Consider the following 19710-nt stretch of genomic DNA (forward strand, 5'->3'; position numbering starts at 1 on the left):
CCTAGCCTCTACTGGTTGCTTAGAGAAGAATATATGAACAAAATGAATTGAGACTTATTGAAAATATTCATATTGTTCAGCAGTATGAAGATAAGTGTCTTACTGTGGAGTGAGATCTATGAGTTTATTACAATCAATTTCTTTAAAAATCCATTTTTTATTCCAGCAACACATTTTGCTATTTACCATATCATGGGACAACCACAGAATTCACTATAGTCCATATGCAAAAATATTTCATTGCTAAATAATATTGGCTTGCATGGTGAGAGCATAAAAATAATTCTTTATATATTTTCCCTGTACTCTTAAAATTTCTTAAAATTCCATAACACCTTTCATTAGACATCAATCTTTTTCTCATCCATCTTTTCAACTAAAATGGATACTACTCAACTATACTTGTCACATAGCTTCAGGTAGACATAACCACATAATCTTTACCCTCTATGGATACATGGTGTTAAGATCTAAACAAAAAATTAATGTCAACAATGGTAAAATGGGTAATCCAGTGTGAAGCTGGTTATTCACATGCTACTCCAGGTAAGGACTTTGGTCCCCATGTAATCAAGCCAGCTACATGTCCTCATGGAAGAATGCTGGTTTGGATGAACGTCACTGACATCAACCTCTCTTCCCTTTGGTACTGTAGGTGTTGTTTGTTGATGAGAAGTATATATGTGAATAAGCTTGGGTATAGCAACATTATGTCCTCATCCTGGCTCCTGTTTTTTTGGTTCAGGTGTCAGTTATGTGTTCTAAACTGTACTGTGGTCTAAATGCAGTGTAGATAAGAGAAATACAAATGAAGCAGAGGAAACAGACTGCATACTCAACTCACATAGTCCTTTGTGATCTGGGAAGCTGTAATCTGATATAGATGTCTGCTGTCTCTTTTTTCGTAAATGGTAAGAAAAAAACAACAGTGTAATACCTCAGAAGTGCAACACATTTTGTTCAAAACAGCAAAGCCTGCAAATGTGCTGGTATTTACTGCATCAGCTGCATATAAGCTCTCTCAACAAGCTTTGGGTTTTCTGTTTACTTTAGGGTTTCTTTGGATGTGTTGTTTTTTTTTGTTTGTTTGTTTGTTTTTTGTTTGTTTGTTTGGGTTTTTGTTGTTGTTGTTTTGTTGTTAGTTTTGTGTTCTTAAGTTTGTTGGTTTTGTTTCTTTGCTTGTTTTTTTTTCCCCTACATGAGAGCAACATAAATAAGGGGTCATTCAAAATTGTCCCTTATTATTTCAAAGCAATGTTTTCCATACAGAAACTTCTCCCTGGAAACCAAGACTTTATTAAATATATGAGATCAAAAGCATGTAGTATTTTAGGAAGGGAAGCATTCTTTCCGTCACTGATAATACAATAAATTCACTTTTTACCCACCTGAAATTGAGGATACAAGGAAAAATTCTCCAAAAGAACTTTCTTTAACAGTGATTTAATGTAATTCTTTCACTTTGGAAGCAATTTAAAAATCACAGAGTTCTCTTGCCTCTCCATCATAATTTTCAGAATCCCGCAGCTAATGGCTAGAAATACTGATTTGTAGCCTAAAATTGTCCATAGGTAGCAACTTAGCATCTCCCATTTAGTTCATAGCCAAATTTCCCTCTAATAGTTTTTCTTTTCCTTGGTTGTCTTCTACTTTGGTTTATTAAACTTGAAGAAACTGAACATACTTTAAACTTTTCTCAGATTATATTTAGGTTTCCTAACTTATTCTTTCCTAGTGTTTGTTAGTTTGGTTTTTTGTTTGTTTTGTTATTTGTTTTGGGATTTTTTTCCCCTGTTATATAATGGTGTCTCCAGCCATTCAAAGTTGCTGTGACCATTAATGCAATTCAGAGAGTGGAGAAGATTTTGGAAAAAACTGCATTCTTCATCCCTTGATGTTTATCATGTATATGCTTGCACATTGTTATTATGAAGTCTATTTGATAAGATTCAATGGGTAGAAGAATGAATGCAAATGACTTTTTACTTGGCAAGGCAACCTAAACATTCAGGAATGAGTTCCAAAATGTTAGTTACAAGGATGTTTGTCATTTTTCCCAGCAGATGAAGCCATTTAGGCTGGTCATTTGTGCTGGAGTCTTCAAATTCTCAATGTTAAAAAAAACACTGCACTGGAAGAGCAGATCTAAACTATAGTGAATCAAGCATACAGAGTCACAGATCTTTGACTTGCAGCTCTTGTGGTCAGTTGATCAACTGTTAAAGAAAGTAGGATTTTATGTTTTCTTTTGGAAACACATGATACATGTGATATGATGTCACATATAAATATAATCATACACAGCACACAGGAGAGCATGAGCATGTTGAAATTATGGGGTGAACAAAGAGGGACAAGAATCTCGTGGTGAGATATTCACAGAAGGACTACTGTTAGCATAAAGAGTAATGTGTAAGCCCACAAGGTACTCAAAACAACTTTCAAAGCTGTGAGTAGAAGTCAAATTCATAACAAATTAGAAGGACAATGAGACTTTATCTTCTCTCACAAATTCATGGGTATAGAAATGTTTTTTCTGTCAGCCTGTTTTCCCAGAAAAGTTCACATAATCTGAAAAGCTGATAACCTTTTTTACATGAAATTTATTATGGTTGAATTGATCAAAAGTATTCTTTAGAATAAATAATATAATATCAACCTTTTTTTAAGCATGGGGTTTCCTCCTGTGAATTAAACAAAGTATTATTAATAAAAGAGCAGGAAATACATTGAAAATAGCATACAGGAATAAGTTTATTATTCATAGAAAACATATATATTTCAATGCTAACATAGGCATAATGAATACCTATCTAGATAATTAATGAACATTAGATAGGCATAACTGGAAATAGCTGAAATTGAAGAATCTGAATATCTTTTTTATTCTGAAAACAAATCAGCACTTTAAAGTTACATGGTCATTCATGCCTATCATGCTAATATTTATTCAGCTTAGGCACACTGCACTTGCTTAGCCACATATGTATATAAAGAAGATGCTATTCGTCTAAAACAATGATCCTTTTACTTATTGTAGTTACCATGTGATGTACATGTCCCATTTAACTAGAATGATTTTCACAGTGTTATAAAATATTCATTAAATTTTTTCAGGCAACTTGCAATTCAAAGGGGTTCACAATATCTGCTTCTGCTGTGGATTAAAAGATATTATTTTTTTTTTTAACTGACTGTTTTTACATGTATATGTATTTATTCAAATACCAGTCTTGCCCATTTATCCTGTTTTAATATCCTTCTTTAAAGCCACATTTTGATACAGCACTTTGTGTGTGGCATAAATTAGAGTTAAATGTGCCTATTTTATAGATCTACAAAAATTTGCAGTAATGCTATTTGGATTTCAAAGGAAAATGGTCACCACAATATCTAACAATGGTTTGGATTTTTTAGGTGTTTTAATTAATACAAAAAGAAGTCTAATGTATAAGGAAAACTAAAAATTACTATGCACCTGGTGTTAGTACCAGTGTAATCCAGCTGAGTCAGCTGTCCTGCTGAGGAGATCGCATGGAGTTGGTTATAAGCAAGTCTAGTTCCCAAGGTTCCATCTGAGCCCTGTGATTTCATTTCAGCAGTGACTGAGCCTTCTGTTGCTCTGAGAAGCATTAGACCAATTTCTGGCATTATTCAGAATTAATTTCTGCATATCCAGCAGCCAACACTGTGAAGTATCTGGTAAATCTCAACGCAATTGCCGTACATCAGACCTGTTGTTTTAATATTTCCTTGTCCTCCACCCTCATTGAGTAAAGGGGTTTGGTGTTTGAAGCCAAAAGTTAGTGGTTCCTTTCTCTTAGGAAAAGGGGCCTGTTGTGCCTGCTCTTGAAATTCTTGCTGTACTAATATTCAGTAGGGTTTAACAGAAGGTGTTAAGTCTTATTTTAAGGAACAGACAGAGGAAGATAGGTTGCAATTTCCCCCGTTTATGTCCCACTTCAATTTTTTTCATATGGCAATTCTGTGATAAAAAAAAACAAAACCCAAACCCCTAAAAAATCCCCCAAAACCAAACGAAACCAGAACCTCAAAAAAAAAAACCAAACCCAACCAATCAAAAAAAAGCAAACAAGAGTGCACCTCACCTCTGAGGAAACCAAATGATGTACTCTGTTTCGGAGCCAGGGTACTAAAACCCATGCAAAAGTTAACAATCAGTGAAGAGGCCAAAGGGGTTCTTTATCTTTGTGATTAGGAGGAGCTCTTGACAAAGGGCTGTCATGGAAGAAGTTGTGGGACAAAATCCATGTAAAAGAAGGTTTTTATTCACTGTTTGCCTAGCCAGATGATTGTGAGATGTGTTCTCATTATGTGGAGCACTTCTGTGAGCAACTTTCTCAAATTTGGTACTTCTCTGAATTTAGTTTGTATGTAGCCAAATTTGCTCATGTAGAACTCTGGAGTGAGACTAGGATCCTCTACATACAAGTCATTACTGTTGGACTTGACACTACAAGATATAAGTTCCTCCTCAGGTATGCCTCTAGGGCACTGTGTGCACCCTCGATTGCTGTGAGAATTTTGGTGATGCATGTTCAAATGCAGACAGTGGTGTGGTAGATGAAACTTTTACACATCCCAGTGGCTAATATTTTTCATGTAACAGTAGAAACTCAGTAGGATGCTTTCAAATTATTTCAGTCCTGTTAGATTCTGTGCGTTTAATGAGGATATAAATGGTGTATTGATCTGGGACTGTCTCAGGAGAGAAGAGAAAGTGTTTACCATGAGTTCTGATTATCCTCTGAGAATTTTCATTTCAGTTGTTACAACAGATTTCCTGATACAGGCATAGTTCCAAATGGAAACAGATACAGAGTAGTTGACTTTTGGAAAAAAAAATGGCTAGAAAAAGCAGCAGGTAGTGGAACAATTTGAATTAATGTGTGGCACAGTCCCTCAGAAAGATCAAAATGTGTAGGCATAAAACATATGAACAGCATCTCCACTGAACTACTGCTGCTTCTCAGAGCAAACTAGGCAAATCACATTAGGCATCAATTTGTTCTTCATAGAACACTTAGAGTTATCTGATGGAGGTGCCTAAAAATATGTCATGACTGAAAAAACAGGTGTCCTGAAAATGAAAGTGTCCAAACATTCACGGAACTTAAAAGTAATGTATTTAACAACAGATAATATGAGTGGCATGAGTGTTACTCCACATAGATTTGTTTCCTTATTATATGTATAGATTGAACGATCTTTTTTAGTTACCATCTCTGAGTTACTATGAATATATAATGCTGCTTCTTACCATTTATATTTATCTCACTAAAGATGTAATAATTTATTAACATGGTAATAAATGTTTAATAATCCTTGTCTGTGTCTTTTTATAAAACTATCTCCTTAACCCTGGATTCTTGAAAATGAGGATAAGCATTCAAATAAAACAATTTTGTTTAAAGAATGGGTTTAAAATTTTAAAATTAAAATTCTATGCAGAATTTTTGAAATATTTAATTTTTTGTTCCTAACCTTTGCCACTGAAAGTAACTGAGATGTTCAAGACAAAAGACAGAATCTCATGTTTGATTAACATGCTGTGAGTAGTAGTTATCATTCAGGCAGGGTGTTATTTTTTCACATAAATTGGAATTTTGCTTCCAGAGCATCACCAGTTCCAAGTGATGCAAAGCAATTTCCCAAAGACTCACGTAACTTTCCTAAAATTGCTGAAAGTAGGTAATATTCAGCAATAAAACCGTCTGTTCAGAAGAACCTAAGCTCTGTGGTTAACATAAATATTTTTCTGCTGCAGCAGTTTAATGAGTTAGGCATTCCAAAATATACCAGAAATCAAACCAGATACTGCAGTGATGTTTTGTATCATGAAAACTTTTATGAATCAGCCTTGTAAGTTATATTTTATGTTTTCTTCATGACAATATTCATTTATACACAATATCAGGTTCAGAGTATTTAACAGATGTTAAAATGATGTAACATCTTGATACAGCAATTGGGAAAATGCGACTTAAAAAGGAAGAAATTACAACAAATAAAGAAGTTTAATTCTTTTTTTTCCATTTATCAGGTTTTAGTTATCACTGTAATGCCAATGCAGCTGTAGACATAATGCAGACTTTTGAGTCACTTTCTAAGATGGTATTTGGATTAATGAAGTCTCTGCTTGTTCTTCTCCCTGTTGTCACTTAAAGACAGTAATATTACTTCTTTTCTCTTCCCTCTGTCTTCTCCCCAGCAATGACGATGCAGTTCATAAGCCATCGATTCCCTGACTATCATGATCCAACTATAGGTGAGTAGACATTATCCGCTTCTTCATCCCTTTCAATCTCACAGTCTCTGAGATTTCCATACAGTGAGAAGTTGCTCCTAAGTAGCACTTAGACAGAAGCAAGATTTGTAAACTTTAGATTAAACCATAATTTTATGATGACCATTGAATTTTCCTCATACACTTTGTTCAAAATCTCTTTCAACAACAGATTTATGGCTTCATGCTCAGTAACAATTAATGTCTGTGCAATTAGAATCACAGAATAATACACAAAAATATTACAAAATGGAAAACAGCCTTTAAAAATACTAAAATAATGTAAAACCTCTAGAGCATGTTTGTGAAAGTTTTATTTAGTACAGTTTTCCACTATTAAACTTTTAGTTGACCTTCTCCAGAAAAACAAGTGACTGCTAAACTTAGTACACTGTGCTCTTGAATCACATACTCTGTTGACTCAATTGAGCAATTAAACAAATGACACACATATATCTGTAATACACTGAATATGCTTTATATGCTGACCATTTCATGACTACATGCAATGGTTGGACTACAATGGAACAGTCTGAGCTGGAAGAGAGATCTGGGATGAACCCTGGTTGACTGAATTTCTGCTTCTGAAAAAGTTAATACAAAAGGGCTGTGGCAAAAATTCTGTCTTATAAAATATTTTAAATGGTTTTCTCCCTTCTAAGTTTTGTGCAAATTTGGAATAAAATCGCAGGGTGTGAAACCAAGTAACTTAATGCCTTGAACAGACCCGGAGTCTAGTTGTTGTATTGGGTATCATCTGCTTACATCATGCTGGGAACCCGATGGACACCAAGCTGAGCATGAGCCAGCAATGTGCCCTTGAAGCAAAGAAGGCTCATGGTATCCTAGTCTGCATTAAGAAAAGTCTTGACAGCAAGCTGAGGGAGGGGATCCCTGCCCTCTACTCAGTCCTGTTGAGGCCCTACCTGGAGTACCGTGTCTAGTTCTGGGGTTGACAATACAAAGCAACATTGGCACAAGTTGCACAGAGAGGTTGTGGAGTCTCCATCCTTGGAGATACTCAAAACTGTTTTGAGGTAGCCCGCTTTAGGTAGCTCTGCTTGAGCAAAATCTTGAATCAGGTGACCTCCATAAGTCACTGACAATGTTCAACAATTCTGTGATGTCAAGAATAGTTGTCAAAAGACTTTTTTTCCTACTCTTGAGCATCTTGAGCATACAACTATAATTATTGTATAATTCTAGTAAAAGATGTTTAGAGTGCCTTTAGTAGTTAGTTTAACTTATAATAAAATACCTGTGCTTTCATAAGCAGCATAGCATTCAGCTAAGCCAGTTTTTTGTTATCTCTGGGATTTTCAAGTATTTCAAACTCAGGCTTAACCTCTAGAAAATTACTGCAATGTTAAGGAAAACAATTAATGGTAGTATTTCTCTTGTTATTTCTTTCCTGCTCCACATTTCCTGAATATTAGCTCCTGGTAAACTGTGGTATTTTAATGAAAAAAAAGAAAATGTATAATCTCTTCATGCTGCTAGTAATTTTATAACCATTGAATATGTCACAAAAAAAAAAAAAAAAAAAAAAAAAAAAAAAAGATGTGCCAACTCTAAAGAAGACAAAACTACTGTGGAATTCCTACAGATTCATTTGTTGTACTCAAGAAAATGATAATCATGAGACCTAATTGGAAAAGAGGAACATTAGTAATTACTGATAGCATGAAGTTATGTACATACACCCATCTTTATTATTAACTATCCACATGCCATCTCTATTTATCTGTATATTGTACCTTGCTGTAATCTTAACTTATTGGTCCCTAGATACTACCACAATATGAATAATAGATAATCATAAAGAGAAAGAAAGCTTATGATGCATTATAAATACATACTGCAGGAATGCCTAAAGGACTTAATTAGAATGAAGGTCTTCTTGAGTAAGAAACAGATTCTATTCAGTAAAACCAACAGTCTAAATAGGAGAAGAGAGAGGGTGATAGGGCACAGAGTGATGAAATATTGAATTCAAGCTCACACAGCTGGCTAGGCATAGAACTAGCAGTACAACTGAGTTTTATCTGTTCAGAATTCTGTCTCTCGGAACATGTTGAGGACATCCTGAGAAAGACTTATTTCCAGATGAGTATAATCTTGGGTTAAGTACATGTGTTTCCTTATGGATAAATAAGTCAAAATCGGACCCAAAACCAAAAATCAAGTAGAAGAAATAATTTGTTACCTGATCTCCCATAACAAGCAAATACATGTAAAAATCTCAGTACACTGATAAAGCTTATACTGTTGAGATTGCCATTAATACTTTTGTGCCCTTGGTTTCAAATCACAGAATTAATCAAATGGATTTTTTATGTGCACTGGTATCTATATGTTGATTATTTTGCATCAGCCTACTAAAATATTACAGTTCGAGAGAATTTTTTGGGCTACCAGAAGTCAAGGTGATCTAGAAAGACCACATCATCAGAGCCAAGGCTATGTGGATACCAGGAGCTGCAGAGGGGAGATTATTCCTTGAAGTTCACAGGAAGCTGACCACGAAGAGATGTTTCATGCCATGGCAAAGTTATTTTGGGGCAGAACAGTGACCTGTTAGTATTGTTTCTCACAGTAACCCAGCAGCAGGTAATGAAGAAAGAAAGAAAGAAAAAAACAGGACACAGAGGCAACATACCTTCACTCCAGAAAAGTGACAAAGCAGAAAATTTAACATAACTTCTCAGTTATGTCTGAGATCACTTATCTTTCTGGAGATCAGTGCCTTTCTTTTACATTGTCTGTTTTAGGCCACTTTCATTCCTCAGCAATCTGCAGTTTCTGGAATTCATGCTCTGTCCCAAACTTCTCTGTGCTCACTGGCTTCAGATTTTAATGTACTTCTTCAGAAATAACTTATTCTGCCTATCTGTGGTTTTATTTGTCTTTGGGAAGTTAAAGGAACAGCAGTTTCTCTAAGTGTCCCTGAGGAGAACACTCTTCTGGAAGTAGCAAAAACCGTCTATGATGTGTTTGAATTATATTCCACAGATTTCCAGTATTAACTGACCTGCTGAGTCTACATGGACATTTTTCTTTTCATAAGGAGCTAAGAAATACCTACATATTTTTGTAATGTTCCTTCACTAGCTACTTCATCCTCTGTTTTCTGTGGTGTGAGATTGTGGTAGTAGTGACCGTGATACCTAACTGTGCAAATTTAGCAATGATTTAAGAAGGAAGTGGTGACAAGTAAGATTGTCTATCTCCTTGATAGATGAAACTTTTTCTGAGCTCTGTCCTAATAGAAAAGAATGGGTAGGGGCTGGGAAATGGCGTAGGCTTTGTAAATAAGATAATTGTCATTGAAATCCTAAAAGTCTAGCAGTTTCAGTTTAATGGGAAAGAATTCAGTAAAGCCTGGGGCTACAAAGTGTTTATATTCATCCTGTCTGTTCTAACTTTCCATCTTCCTCCTTAAGCATTGACATGGGAGTGGAATAATTACTTCTCTTAGTTTTAATTTCTGCAGATAGCTGTGAAATGTATTTGGATATAGGTGAAGAAGACAGTGGGCAATAAAACATTCCTAAAGCTCATGAACATAGAATTGATATACTCTGGTTGAGATTCCAGTTGAAAAGCAGACCCTAACCACATTCAGTCCATACCTATGATCCACAAAACCATCTTTTTAGGTTAGGAACACATTAAAAGCCTGAAACAAGGATTATGTAATATTTTTTGCTTTGACTGAAAAATAAATGACTGCCAGCTGGTTTTCATGTTTTATTTCATGAAAGCTCAAATCTTTAAAATCCAAAGTAATGTTCTTTTTTTCTTTTAGTATAAAGAACATATTTCATCTCCTGATCTATCTCTTCCTCCATAGAAGCTCACCCATAACCAATCGACTCTTGAAGATATTTAAAAGACATTTGCTTATTATTTTATTACTATTTATACCTCAATTGTAGAGTGATAAAACAGAATTCTTTAAAGGGAGTTTAAAGGCGAGAGTATATTTCTCTTCTTTTTAGTCCAATGAGAAGATATAATGAAAATTGCTTACTATTTGTCCTGGTTCGAGCCAGGAGTAATTAAATTTTCTATTTAGCAGTTTTATATTCCAGTTACATCTCTTCTGAGTAACTGCACTTGCTGTACTTAATGGCATGTTTTCAGTCAGTGACTGCTTCTAGAATCGATAATGCTTGGTATCTATAGTTATACTGGAGAATGGTGTACAGAAACAAGCCCACTGCTTGGTTCTGCTAAACTTTACTATGCTCCAGAAGGTGTAAAGGGTTACACCTGCCACCCTCCTTACATCCGACCAAAACTGATCAAATTAAATATCCAAATATTCCATCCCATGCATGTCATACTCAGCATAAATCTGAGGGATCACAAGGGTCAGTCTCTCTACATCCATGGCAAGCATCCTAGGAGGATTCTGTCTGCTTCTGATCCCAATCTGTGTGATCCTGGATCCAGGTCTTCCTGCATCCAGTTCCTGTCTCCTGTTGAGTCCAGGAACCCAGACCAGGATTCTTTAAGCTGGCCTCTAGCCTCAGGGGGGACCAGGTAGGGAAATGGGGCACAATCTTGATTCTGTATATTTCTGTATATCTTTCATTATTCTCCTTTTCACCATTATTGTTTTCATTAAAATTTTGTAGTTTAGCTTCCAACCTCTAAGTCTCCCTCCCTAATTCTCTTCTCTTTCCATTCTGAGGAAGAAAGAGAGCATCTGTCATTTGTTTAATTGACAGTCCAGCGTTAAACCTTGACACTGTTACTGACCAGAGAATAGAGAGGAGTCTTTTCATTTTAATATGCTGCCAAATGTCCTTGCCCTTTCTTATTCTGCTTCCCTCCAAATACACAATTAGGAAATTATCCTAAACACTGAGCAGCAATAATCGTGTATTTTTAAAAACCCAGAGGCATTATTTCCCCCTTTTTTGTGACAGTGCCTAGGAACTTAGATTTTCCATATCATTCCATTTCATTCCAGTTCAACACAATGTTACAGATGCATCAAAGGTTTTGTTTTTTTTTTCCTGCAGTGACTTGCATCTCTAGCATTATAGTAGAAATACACAATTTGAATATAATGGTGCTCTGTACTTACAACATTTTTTCTTTTATCCACTGACATTTTTTAAATATTACAGGAGATCTTGATCACATAATGCTGCTGCTGTGAGATGATGCATAGTTTTTCTTAAAAGGATATTTCAGTTGCTACCTTGTGTGATTGATACATGTGCTCACAGATTTGTACGTCCTTCATACCTGTATTTCAAATGTGCTAATTTTGTTCCTAAAAGAGTTATTCAAATAGATTCAGAACTATTTACATGTTCTTCTTTCTGTGTTTATCATTTATAGGATATAAATCTGAAGAACTTACTTGGTGTTGTAATCATTTATGCAGCACTTCTGTAAGTCCAAGACTATTTTAAAGACTAGAATGGATTTATTTGAAGAAAGAGGCTGCGTTTATTTCTGTTGAGATTTTTGAATTTGCATTATTTTTGTATGTGATGTGGTTTTGTTCCATTTTTGTTCCAATACAGAAGCCTTCTGTACAGTGTGGATCAGACATACAATGTCAAAATAAATAAATGATCACAAGAGATGGTCCCCTCTTATTTTACCTGGTTGTCTTAGCTTGGAAAATCTGATGAGATCTCAAAGAATCCAAACTGCAGACATTTTATACTGATATAAATAGATATTCATATGAATTAAATATACACTCTATCTATGTGTGAACATTTGTTTAAAATATAGAGGAAATGATGATCAAAAAGTTAAATGTTACTTGAAGTGCTAATTGTAACGCAGTCAATTTAAGTTTAATGCCAGCTCAGGATAATTCAGGAATAATGACTATTTTAAGCTTACTACAAACATTGCACTTCAGGGTTTTGAGACAGAAATATATTATTTTTGTAAGTGAATGGAGAGGGGAAGAAGGAAATTCTTTTGTATTACCATAGGCAAAATTTCAGAGGCTAGCACTTCATAAAAATGAAATAATTTCAGCACACACTTAATATTTAATTGTAGTCAACAATGGGAACAATTTCCAAGTGTCAGTGGATGTGATCATTTTCTGGAACAAATGGATAAGAGCAATTTATGCTCTGTACAGTCTTTGGCAATATCACAGAGACTTAATGCAAGCAGAGTGGCAGGAAAGGAAGCATGACACAGTGTAGCAAACTGGACAGCCTCCAAGATGCTCATTAGCCATGTGACTTATCTTAAAATGAATACATAATGCAAACGAGATGTGAAAGAAGCTTCCTGTTTGGGAGAGATATCACTGCATGAGATTGTGTCAAATGAACAGTTGAGGGCATTAAGGCTGTGTCAATGTCACACTTTAATTGAAATGGGTGTGGGATGGGAGGCACTTCAGCATTAAGAGCATGAATTTCCATGAGGTTTCCTAATGAACTAATGCACTCACTGATGTATCAAATAAAACATATTTAAACTCATCTTTCATAAGAAGGTGGAAATGCATGAGTGAATTTTAGAAAAAAAACATAAAGTTTGCACAAAATATTTTAAAGTTTTTCAATGTGTACAAAAATGTCTGTGCTAGAAAGAGCATTATGAGTCTTTTAAAGGTACAACAATGAAAAAAGGATAAAGCAAGGGAAACACCAGTACATTAGTAATGACAGAGTGAAAGAAGACAAAGATGGGACAAAAGTCCTGGATCAGGACAGGGGAACCTTACCACAAAAGTAATACTCAATCTCAATTTTATTGTTCAGAATGTTTCTCGAAAATTTCTACTCTTACTTAAAATACATGCATATGTGTGTACTCCATCCCTAATTTCATTCTTATTTTCATTTTTCCCCAGTAGTGGAAATACATGGATTGAACTGAAGACATTGCAACAGAATATGAGCTCCAAAAGAATTATTTTGTTTTAAAATTTGTAGGAGAGAAAGCTAAATAGTTACAATGGACCTGAATTTGTCATTCTCCATACTTTTATTAGCTTTATCTGAGAATGGATAAACAGTTTATATAAAATGTTAAGGAAATGGTGTAATTTGTCTCCCAAAACTGTCCCCAAGGGTATTCAAACTGTTTGTGCAGACACAGCTAAATTGCCTGTGTTTGATATTCATCATTATCTAGAGTGAGAAACAGAGAACACATAAGAATACTGGTGTATGTTTGAACCATAATTTTAAACCTTTGCTTTATTTCTAGTCTGTATTTTTTCATTTGTTGGTATTATTTGCATCACTTTGCACATTAATTAAAACCCACTTTTAGTGTAAAGGATTTTGACTTAAGTACAAGAAGAGGAGTAAACAGATTATTGCTTATTGTGTTAGGACTAAACCTCACATTCAGACACCTAAATTAAAATGCCCATGCATGAGCTATCTACTTTCTGGTTTTGGAGTATTCAGGGAGATTTAGGTTTTTGCTCATTTAGTTGAACACAGTCTTCAAGAGCAATTTCTGATGTCCTACAGTATCGGGCTTTGTTTCAGGTTCCTGATTCAGAATGCTACGGATTCTCCCACAGATCTTGTATTTTTTTCAACATCTGTGTTATCCCTCTGTGGATGTGTCTCAGGAAATTGGAGGTTAATCAGAAGGTCTTAACAAGCACTTAGGCTTGCAGTTTAGTCTTGGAGATGCAGTTATCTGTCTGTCCACTACTCATGCCCTTAGAAAACATAACACAGTAGCAGTACTAGAAGATTCACTTTAGTGTCAGCAGTACCAGACAGCAGCTGTACCTGTGAGGATCACAGTGAGGTCTCAAGGAAGGGAAATAGCTTATAGAGATGGTGTTGAACTATCTTAGTTCTTTATCTTAAATCAGGAACAAGGATTGATGCATGAACTATCACCTGCTATGAACAGATTTTGGAGACTCTGAAACAGATTGTAGTTTCGTGAGCTGCAATGAGCCAAATCTAAAAACTCTTTTGTGAGGAAAAGAGGAATTCCCACTCTGCCTTTCTTCCAGCCTTATTTGCTCTCTGGCATTCCTCAGACAATTCTGTAGGCTTATTGAGCAGTATTCCAGAAGAAAATTAAGCCACCTCAAAACAACTCTACCAGGTTAATGAATTTAATCACCTTAGTAAAAATAATTCAGCAAGCTCAAAAAGTGGCAAAAGGGATAACCATTTATGGGGAAATGGGATTTTAAGCAGGGGCAAAAAAAGAGAAAATTGATCCTTATAGCACAGGCAAGATGTGAAAACTGAGTCAACCAGCACACACAGTCACTCTCAGACACCTGCCAGTGAGGCAAAATACCTTTTGAAGTTCACCTCTGCTCTCAAAGACAATACGAATAATTACCTGGGCCAAAAATGTAGATGGATTAAACCATCATTTAGGTAAACTATTGGATGAAAAAAAATCCATCAAAAGCTGTTAAAAACAAAGTTTCTGTATCCCGCTTATACAGTGCAAGTAACTGGAAACTGAGAGAGTATGCCAAGCAAAAAGAATTGTGGGGTTTCCTGGCCTATGGTCATGTTCCCAAAGCTTTCCAAAGAGGAAAATTCATAAGATGGACTGTTGATCTTCTACGTCTCTAGTACTTGTACTCTCATTAGGAATAATTAACTGTTCCAGGTGACCTTGATTGGTGGGCTAGTGGTCTGGCTCCCCTTACTCACCTGTTTCAGAAACAAGCAAAAGGATGAACTCTGTTTCTCAAACATCTCCCTAATATCTGCCTACCATGAATGGACCAGTACAGTACAGAGCCCTTCTATTCTTCCTAGACACTGTCTAGTTTAATCATATGTCTGCTAAACACAGAGAGAACAAAACCAACCAGAAAGAGTATGGAAGTGTACCCTGTTTTTTGCTATTATGAAACTGTCTCTGATTGGACAGAGTAAAATTTAAGAAGGAATACTAAAGCCTTTTCTCCTAACTGTGACAATAAAAAGGTTTATGTCGTGTATTTTTACCTAATAGTAATATTCATAATAATGATAATAAAAAATTTTATTAGAACTCTTTCATAATAATATCTACAATATCCAGAATCAATCTGGAGTCAGATAAGAATAGAAAGGAATATGAAAATATTTTTGGCTGGTCTACATAAAGCAGGCTTTTTTTCTTTTCTTTTCTTTTCTTTTTTTTTCTTTCTATCAGCTTCATACAGGCTGAAGAGCTTTATCTCAGCAGCTAGTGTTTGATTTAACTCAATGCAACCATCTTCACCTTCCCTTGCTTTGATTCACTGAGTCTCTAATTGATACATCTAAAACACTAAAGTGGCAAAAGTTGAAGAGTGCTGCTTCTTATCACAGTAGAGTTTATTGTAAGAGTTGAGCTCTTCAGGCCTTCCTTCAATTCCACAGTGATATTCCAAACACTGACCTGTCATAGAAAGTTAGGACATCTTACATTCTCTGCTGCAGCAGGTTTTTAGTAGAGTTTTGTATGCACATTTTCATTTAATTGAGACACTTCTACAATCTGGAGAAATCAGCTGCTAGTCTGCATATCCTCACTGGGTCTAAGTGTGAGCAAAGTGTCCATTTGGCTGGTGACATCAAGGCAGGAAAGTTAACATGTTTATCCAGAACTGAAAACCACAGGGAAGTCACATGTAGTTTATGGTTTCTAATTCATAATGTACATGTAACAAATGGTCTAGAGATGATACATCTCCCCCTAACATCTGTATCTCAAGTTAGCCAGATGAATAATGCTCTCAAATGAGAAATACTATAAAGAAACCCTACATTCTTAGGGCTAAAGCAGAATGGAATGTCATGTTATGTGTCAGCTGAGGAGTTATAAAGGTCCTGAGAAACAGGTGACTGAACTTGCAGTGAACACCTGAGTCATTCTTTGGCTTTAGCTCAGTGGCTCTGTGATAGGTACCACAACCCACAAACACTGATGACAATTATAATTAGGATCATGAACTTTGAAGGAGATGAAGTGAGACGCAACCTGTAAATAGGGTCACCAGTGGAAAACTTGCTTACCTATTCCCTGTATATAGTGATTTGTAAAGATATTTCTTAAGTAATTTTTGAAACTGGGAGAAACACTTATGCTATAGGTTCCTTGAGTGGTATGATTTATCATGCCCAATTCCAAATTCTTCAACACAGGACAAATGTCTCCATTAACCTTTCTTTCATGGAAGCCAGCAGCCATTTACACCTTACTAAATCCATGGTACCATCCATGCTAATAGCCACACAGATGGAGTCAACTTGTTAATTACTTCCCCTGAAATGACAAGTGAATTTGTACCTGTCAGGTTCTTCCACTCAGTAGCACAATGATGGACTTGAAAGAGTAGTGAAATTGCTACCTGCTATTCTTGTTCCCCAAGATAAGGGTACTTGGATTTCTGTTAATTATCATGTTTTGATTAAACAGGAGTACTTTGTTCACTTTGTTCATGAATGTCTTTGAAGTAAATTACATTTTTTCTGAAAGCAGAGAAAGAAATGATATGCCTTTATTAAACATTACTAACATTATCTATATTGCAAGTGGTTTATACCAGAAAAGCAAATGCCACAGCAAAATTTCCTTGAGTTATCTTAGCCTTGATTTGTAAAAATATTAACTTTTTTAAGAAATTGTATTTTCTGTTTAAGAACTGGCACTGAGAAAAATATATGTAACTCAAATATTCTTATTCTCAGCAATGGGACACACAATAAGCAAAGTTTAGCCTGTTTGAATGACTGTAGTACAAGCTCTGAAGAAGATTTGATTGAGTTTTCAACACCACAAGTCATATCCTTCAAAATTGTTTATCTACATTTATTCACATCTCTACACAGTTGCAGGTTAAAATAACTGGTGCCTTTGTTGGTAACAGCTTTTGCATCATAAATGATAGTTATTGCACTAAGCCTATTTATTCAGATAGATTTGGACAGTCTTTCATCCAAATCTCTGCTGCATCCTGGACTCTCTACAGATGCCAATCATTTATGAGGAGGTGACTATTTCACGTTCAGGGGCACCGTACATATCACAATATGTAATAATGTAATGTAAACAGCTTCTCCATCCAGATATCTGTGGGAAAAAGGAAGAGGGGAACACCGTTTTCTATACAACTTTGTTATATGAATTGTAGATAGAACTTGATCAGAACTCTTAATGATCCTGTTTAGGCTCATCTGGTATCCATCAGGTACCAAGCAGGGAGGTTTGCATTCCCCAGTTAGAGTAACGGGCAAAAACCAGATAGGCTCAACTTGTTAAGAAAAAACTAATTTAATCTACTAGGAGAAAAAATTACCAGATGTTAATATTGCCTCTCTCCCCCCCCTCCTTTCTCCCCAGGCCCTGATTGCTTCACTGCTGCCTCCCCTCAGGGCACAGGGGGGGAAGCAGGGGGGTTCAGGGTCAGTTCTCCCACACGGTATTTCTGCCACTCCTTCCTCCTCAGGAGAGGGCTCCTCATGTTCTTCCCCGCTCCAACCCGGGGTCCCTCTGATGGGAGAGTCCTTCAGGAACCCCTGGGACATGAATCCCTCCCATGGGGTGCAGTCCCTTAGGAACTGCTCCAGCCCAGGCTGCCCACAGAGTCACGGCTGCTGTGGGAACAGTCACCTCCTCTGCCATGGGGTCCTCCAAGGCTGCAGGTCCACATCAGACCTTCTCTTCAATCCTGCAAAGGCTGCAGCTTCACCTCTGCCCACCTGTGACACTAAAAGTTCTACAAATTCACATTTCCCCCTCCAGGGTTCTCCATGGGCTGCAGGGGCACAGCCACCATCTCACCACGGGCTGTGGGGAAGCCTCTGCTTGGGAATCTCTTCCCCTCCTTCTGCACCAACCTTGGTCTCTTTGCTCTGGCATTGCTCTCTCACTTCATCCTCTGCTCTGCGAGTCCTTTTCTTGAATTTTTTTAAGTTTTATTTTCCCTCCCCATGTCTGCTCAGCCTTGGCCAGAGGTGGGGCAGTGATTGGAGCTGGGGGAGCTTTCAGGAGGAAAGTGCATACTTACAAATAGAAAACCTTCCAAATAGCAGAAACCAAATGCAGACCATGGTAGTATAGAAAATGTGTGTGTTTCCATAGCAGAAGTCAGTTGTTTTGAATTATTTTGTGTTTCATTTTCAACATACTCCTTGTCCTGATTTTTTTAAGACTAGGTAAGTAGTTTTACACACTGTGGGAGCTCCACATAGGGCTTAAGTTATTATGCCCTCTTCTTCCACATTCAGATACTCTCAGTCTTGCATGTCCCTCTACTTTTGTGTTTGCAGTTACATGCATACCAGTTCAAAAACATATCAAACCATACTCAAATACCCCACACATGTGTAAAGGTGCGTTTTTTTAGTCTTTCAGTCTCTCTATAATGAAGCACTTTCAAGGGAAGGGATAAAGACCTTGGCATAGAGTAATCTGTTGTCCTGTTGTGTCAGAACATTTAAAAGACAGGTAGAAGTGGTGCTGAGGGCCATGGTTTAGTAGTAGACTTGTCAGTGCTGGATTAACAGTTGGACTTGATGATCTTAAAGGTCTTACCTAACCTAAATTATCCTGATTCTATAATATTGAGTCAGAATTGAAGTAAAAGGACCATAATGCACTTAAGTAAACAGTGTGAAAACATTCAATGTATGGAGGGCAACAGTGAAGAAGGATGAGAGGAAATAGATTCAAATTGTGCCAGGGGATGTTCAGATTGACAATAGGAAAAATTTCATTATGGAAATAGTGGTAAGGCATTGGAACAGGCTGCCCCAGAAAGCAGTGGAGTCAACGTCCTTGATGGTGACAAAAAACAGCCACGAAGAACATGTGGCTGTAGCGCTTGAGGACATGTTTAGTTGGCTGGTTGATGTTGGGTCAGTGGTTGAATTTGATGATTTTACAGGTCTTTTCCAACCCTAATGCTTCTATGATTCTATGGAGATGTTTCTTGTAATAAGTGTTATATATTATTTGAGGTTTTAATTGAGTTCTGTGAGCATTTGCTATCAGGGATGCAGATTGAAAGCATTAAGTTTGCATACAATGTTATAATGTACTTGCACAATATAAAAACTAATAACAGAGATCTGACTGTATGGAAGGTTCTATAGAACTAGAGAATGTAGCAAAGAGTTTTTCTTGCTGGCTACTTAGGTCTTACATTTTTTACCTTCTTTGCCTGAAATAGGGTATTTTACCTTGAATTTTCTCTTGTGTGTTGTGCTTTATCTCCTTCTTGGTGAGTACATTTAATTTGAAACCTCTCCTATGCAACACTGTGCAACAAAATCACTCTTAATTTCTGTTCATCTTGAAAACCACCCAGGCCATTGCCTACTTTTCCAACTGTTTTGCTAGCAAACATCAGGCTAATGAGGACCCAGAGGGAGAAGACATTTAACTGACTCAAAGTTCAATTATCTCAGATTTCTGTTCTCACAAAACCT

The 19710-nt window shown here is 36.3% G+C and overlaps 1 protein-coding gene across 1 annotated transcript in view; it reads left to right on the forward strand.

The window, feature by feature from the left end:
- Positions 1 to 19710, forward strand: part of RIT2 (Ras like without CAAX 2) — a 181724-nt gene that overhangs the window by 48098 nt on the left and 113916 nt on the right. The window contains exon 2 of the mRNA XM_071730705.1: positions 6233 to 6289. Coding sequence (XP_071586806.1) covers positions 6233 to 6289 — 57 coding nt within the window. The remainder of the gene's footprint in view (positions 1 to 6232; positions 6290 to 19710) is intronic.

This window comes from Heliangelus exortis, chromosome Z (genome assembly GCF_036169615.1).
Source record: "Heliangelus exortis chromosome Z, bHelExo1.hap1, whole genome shotgun sequence".
Lineage (NCBI taxonomy): Eukaryota > Metazoa > Chordata > Aves > Apodiformes > Trochilidae > Heliangelus > Heliangelus exortis.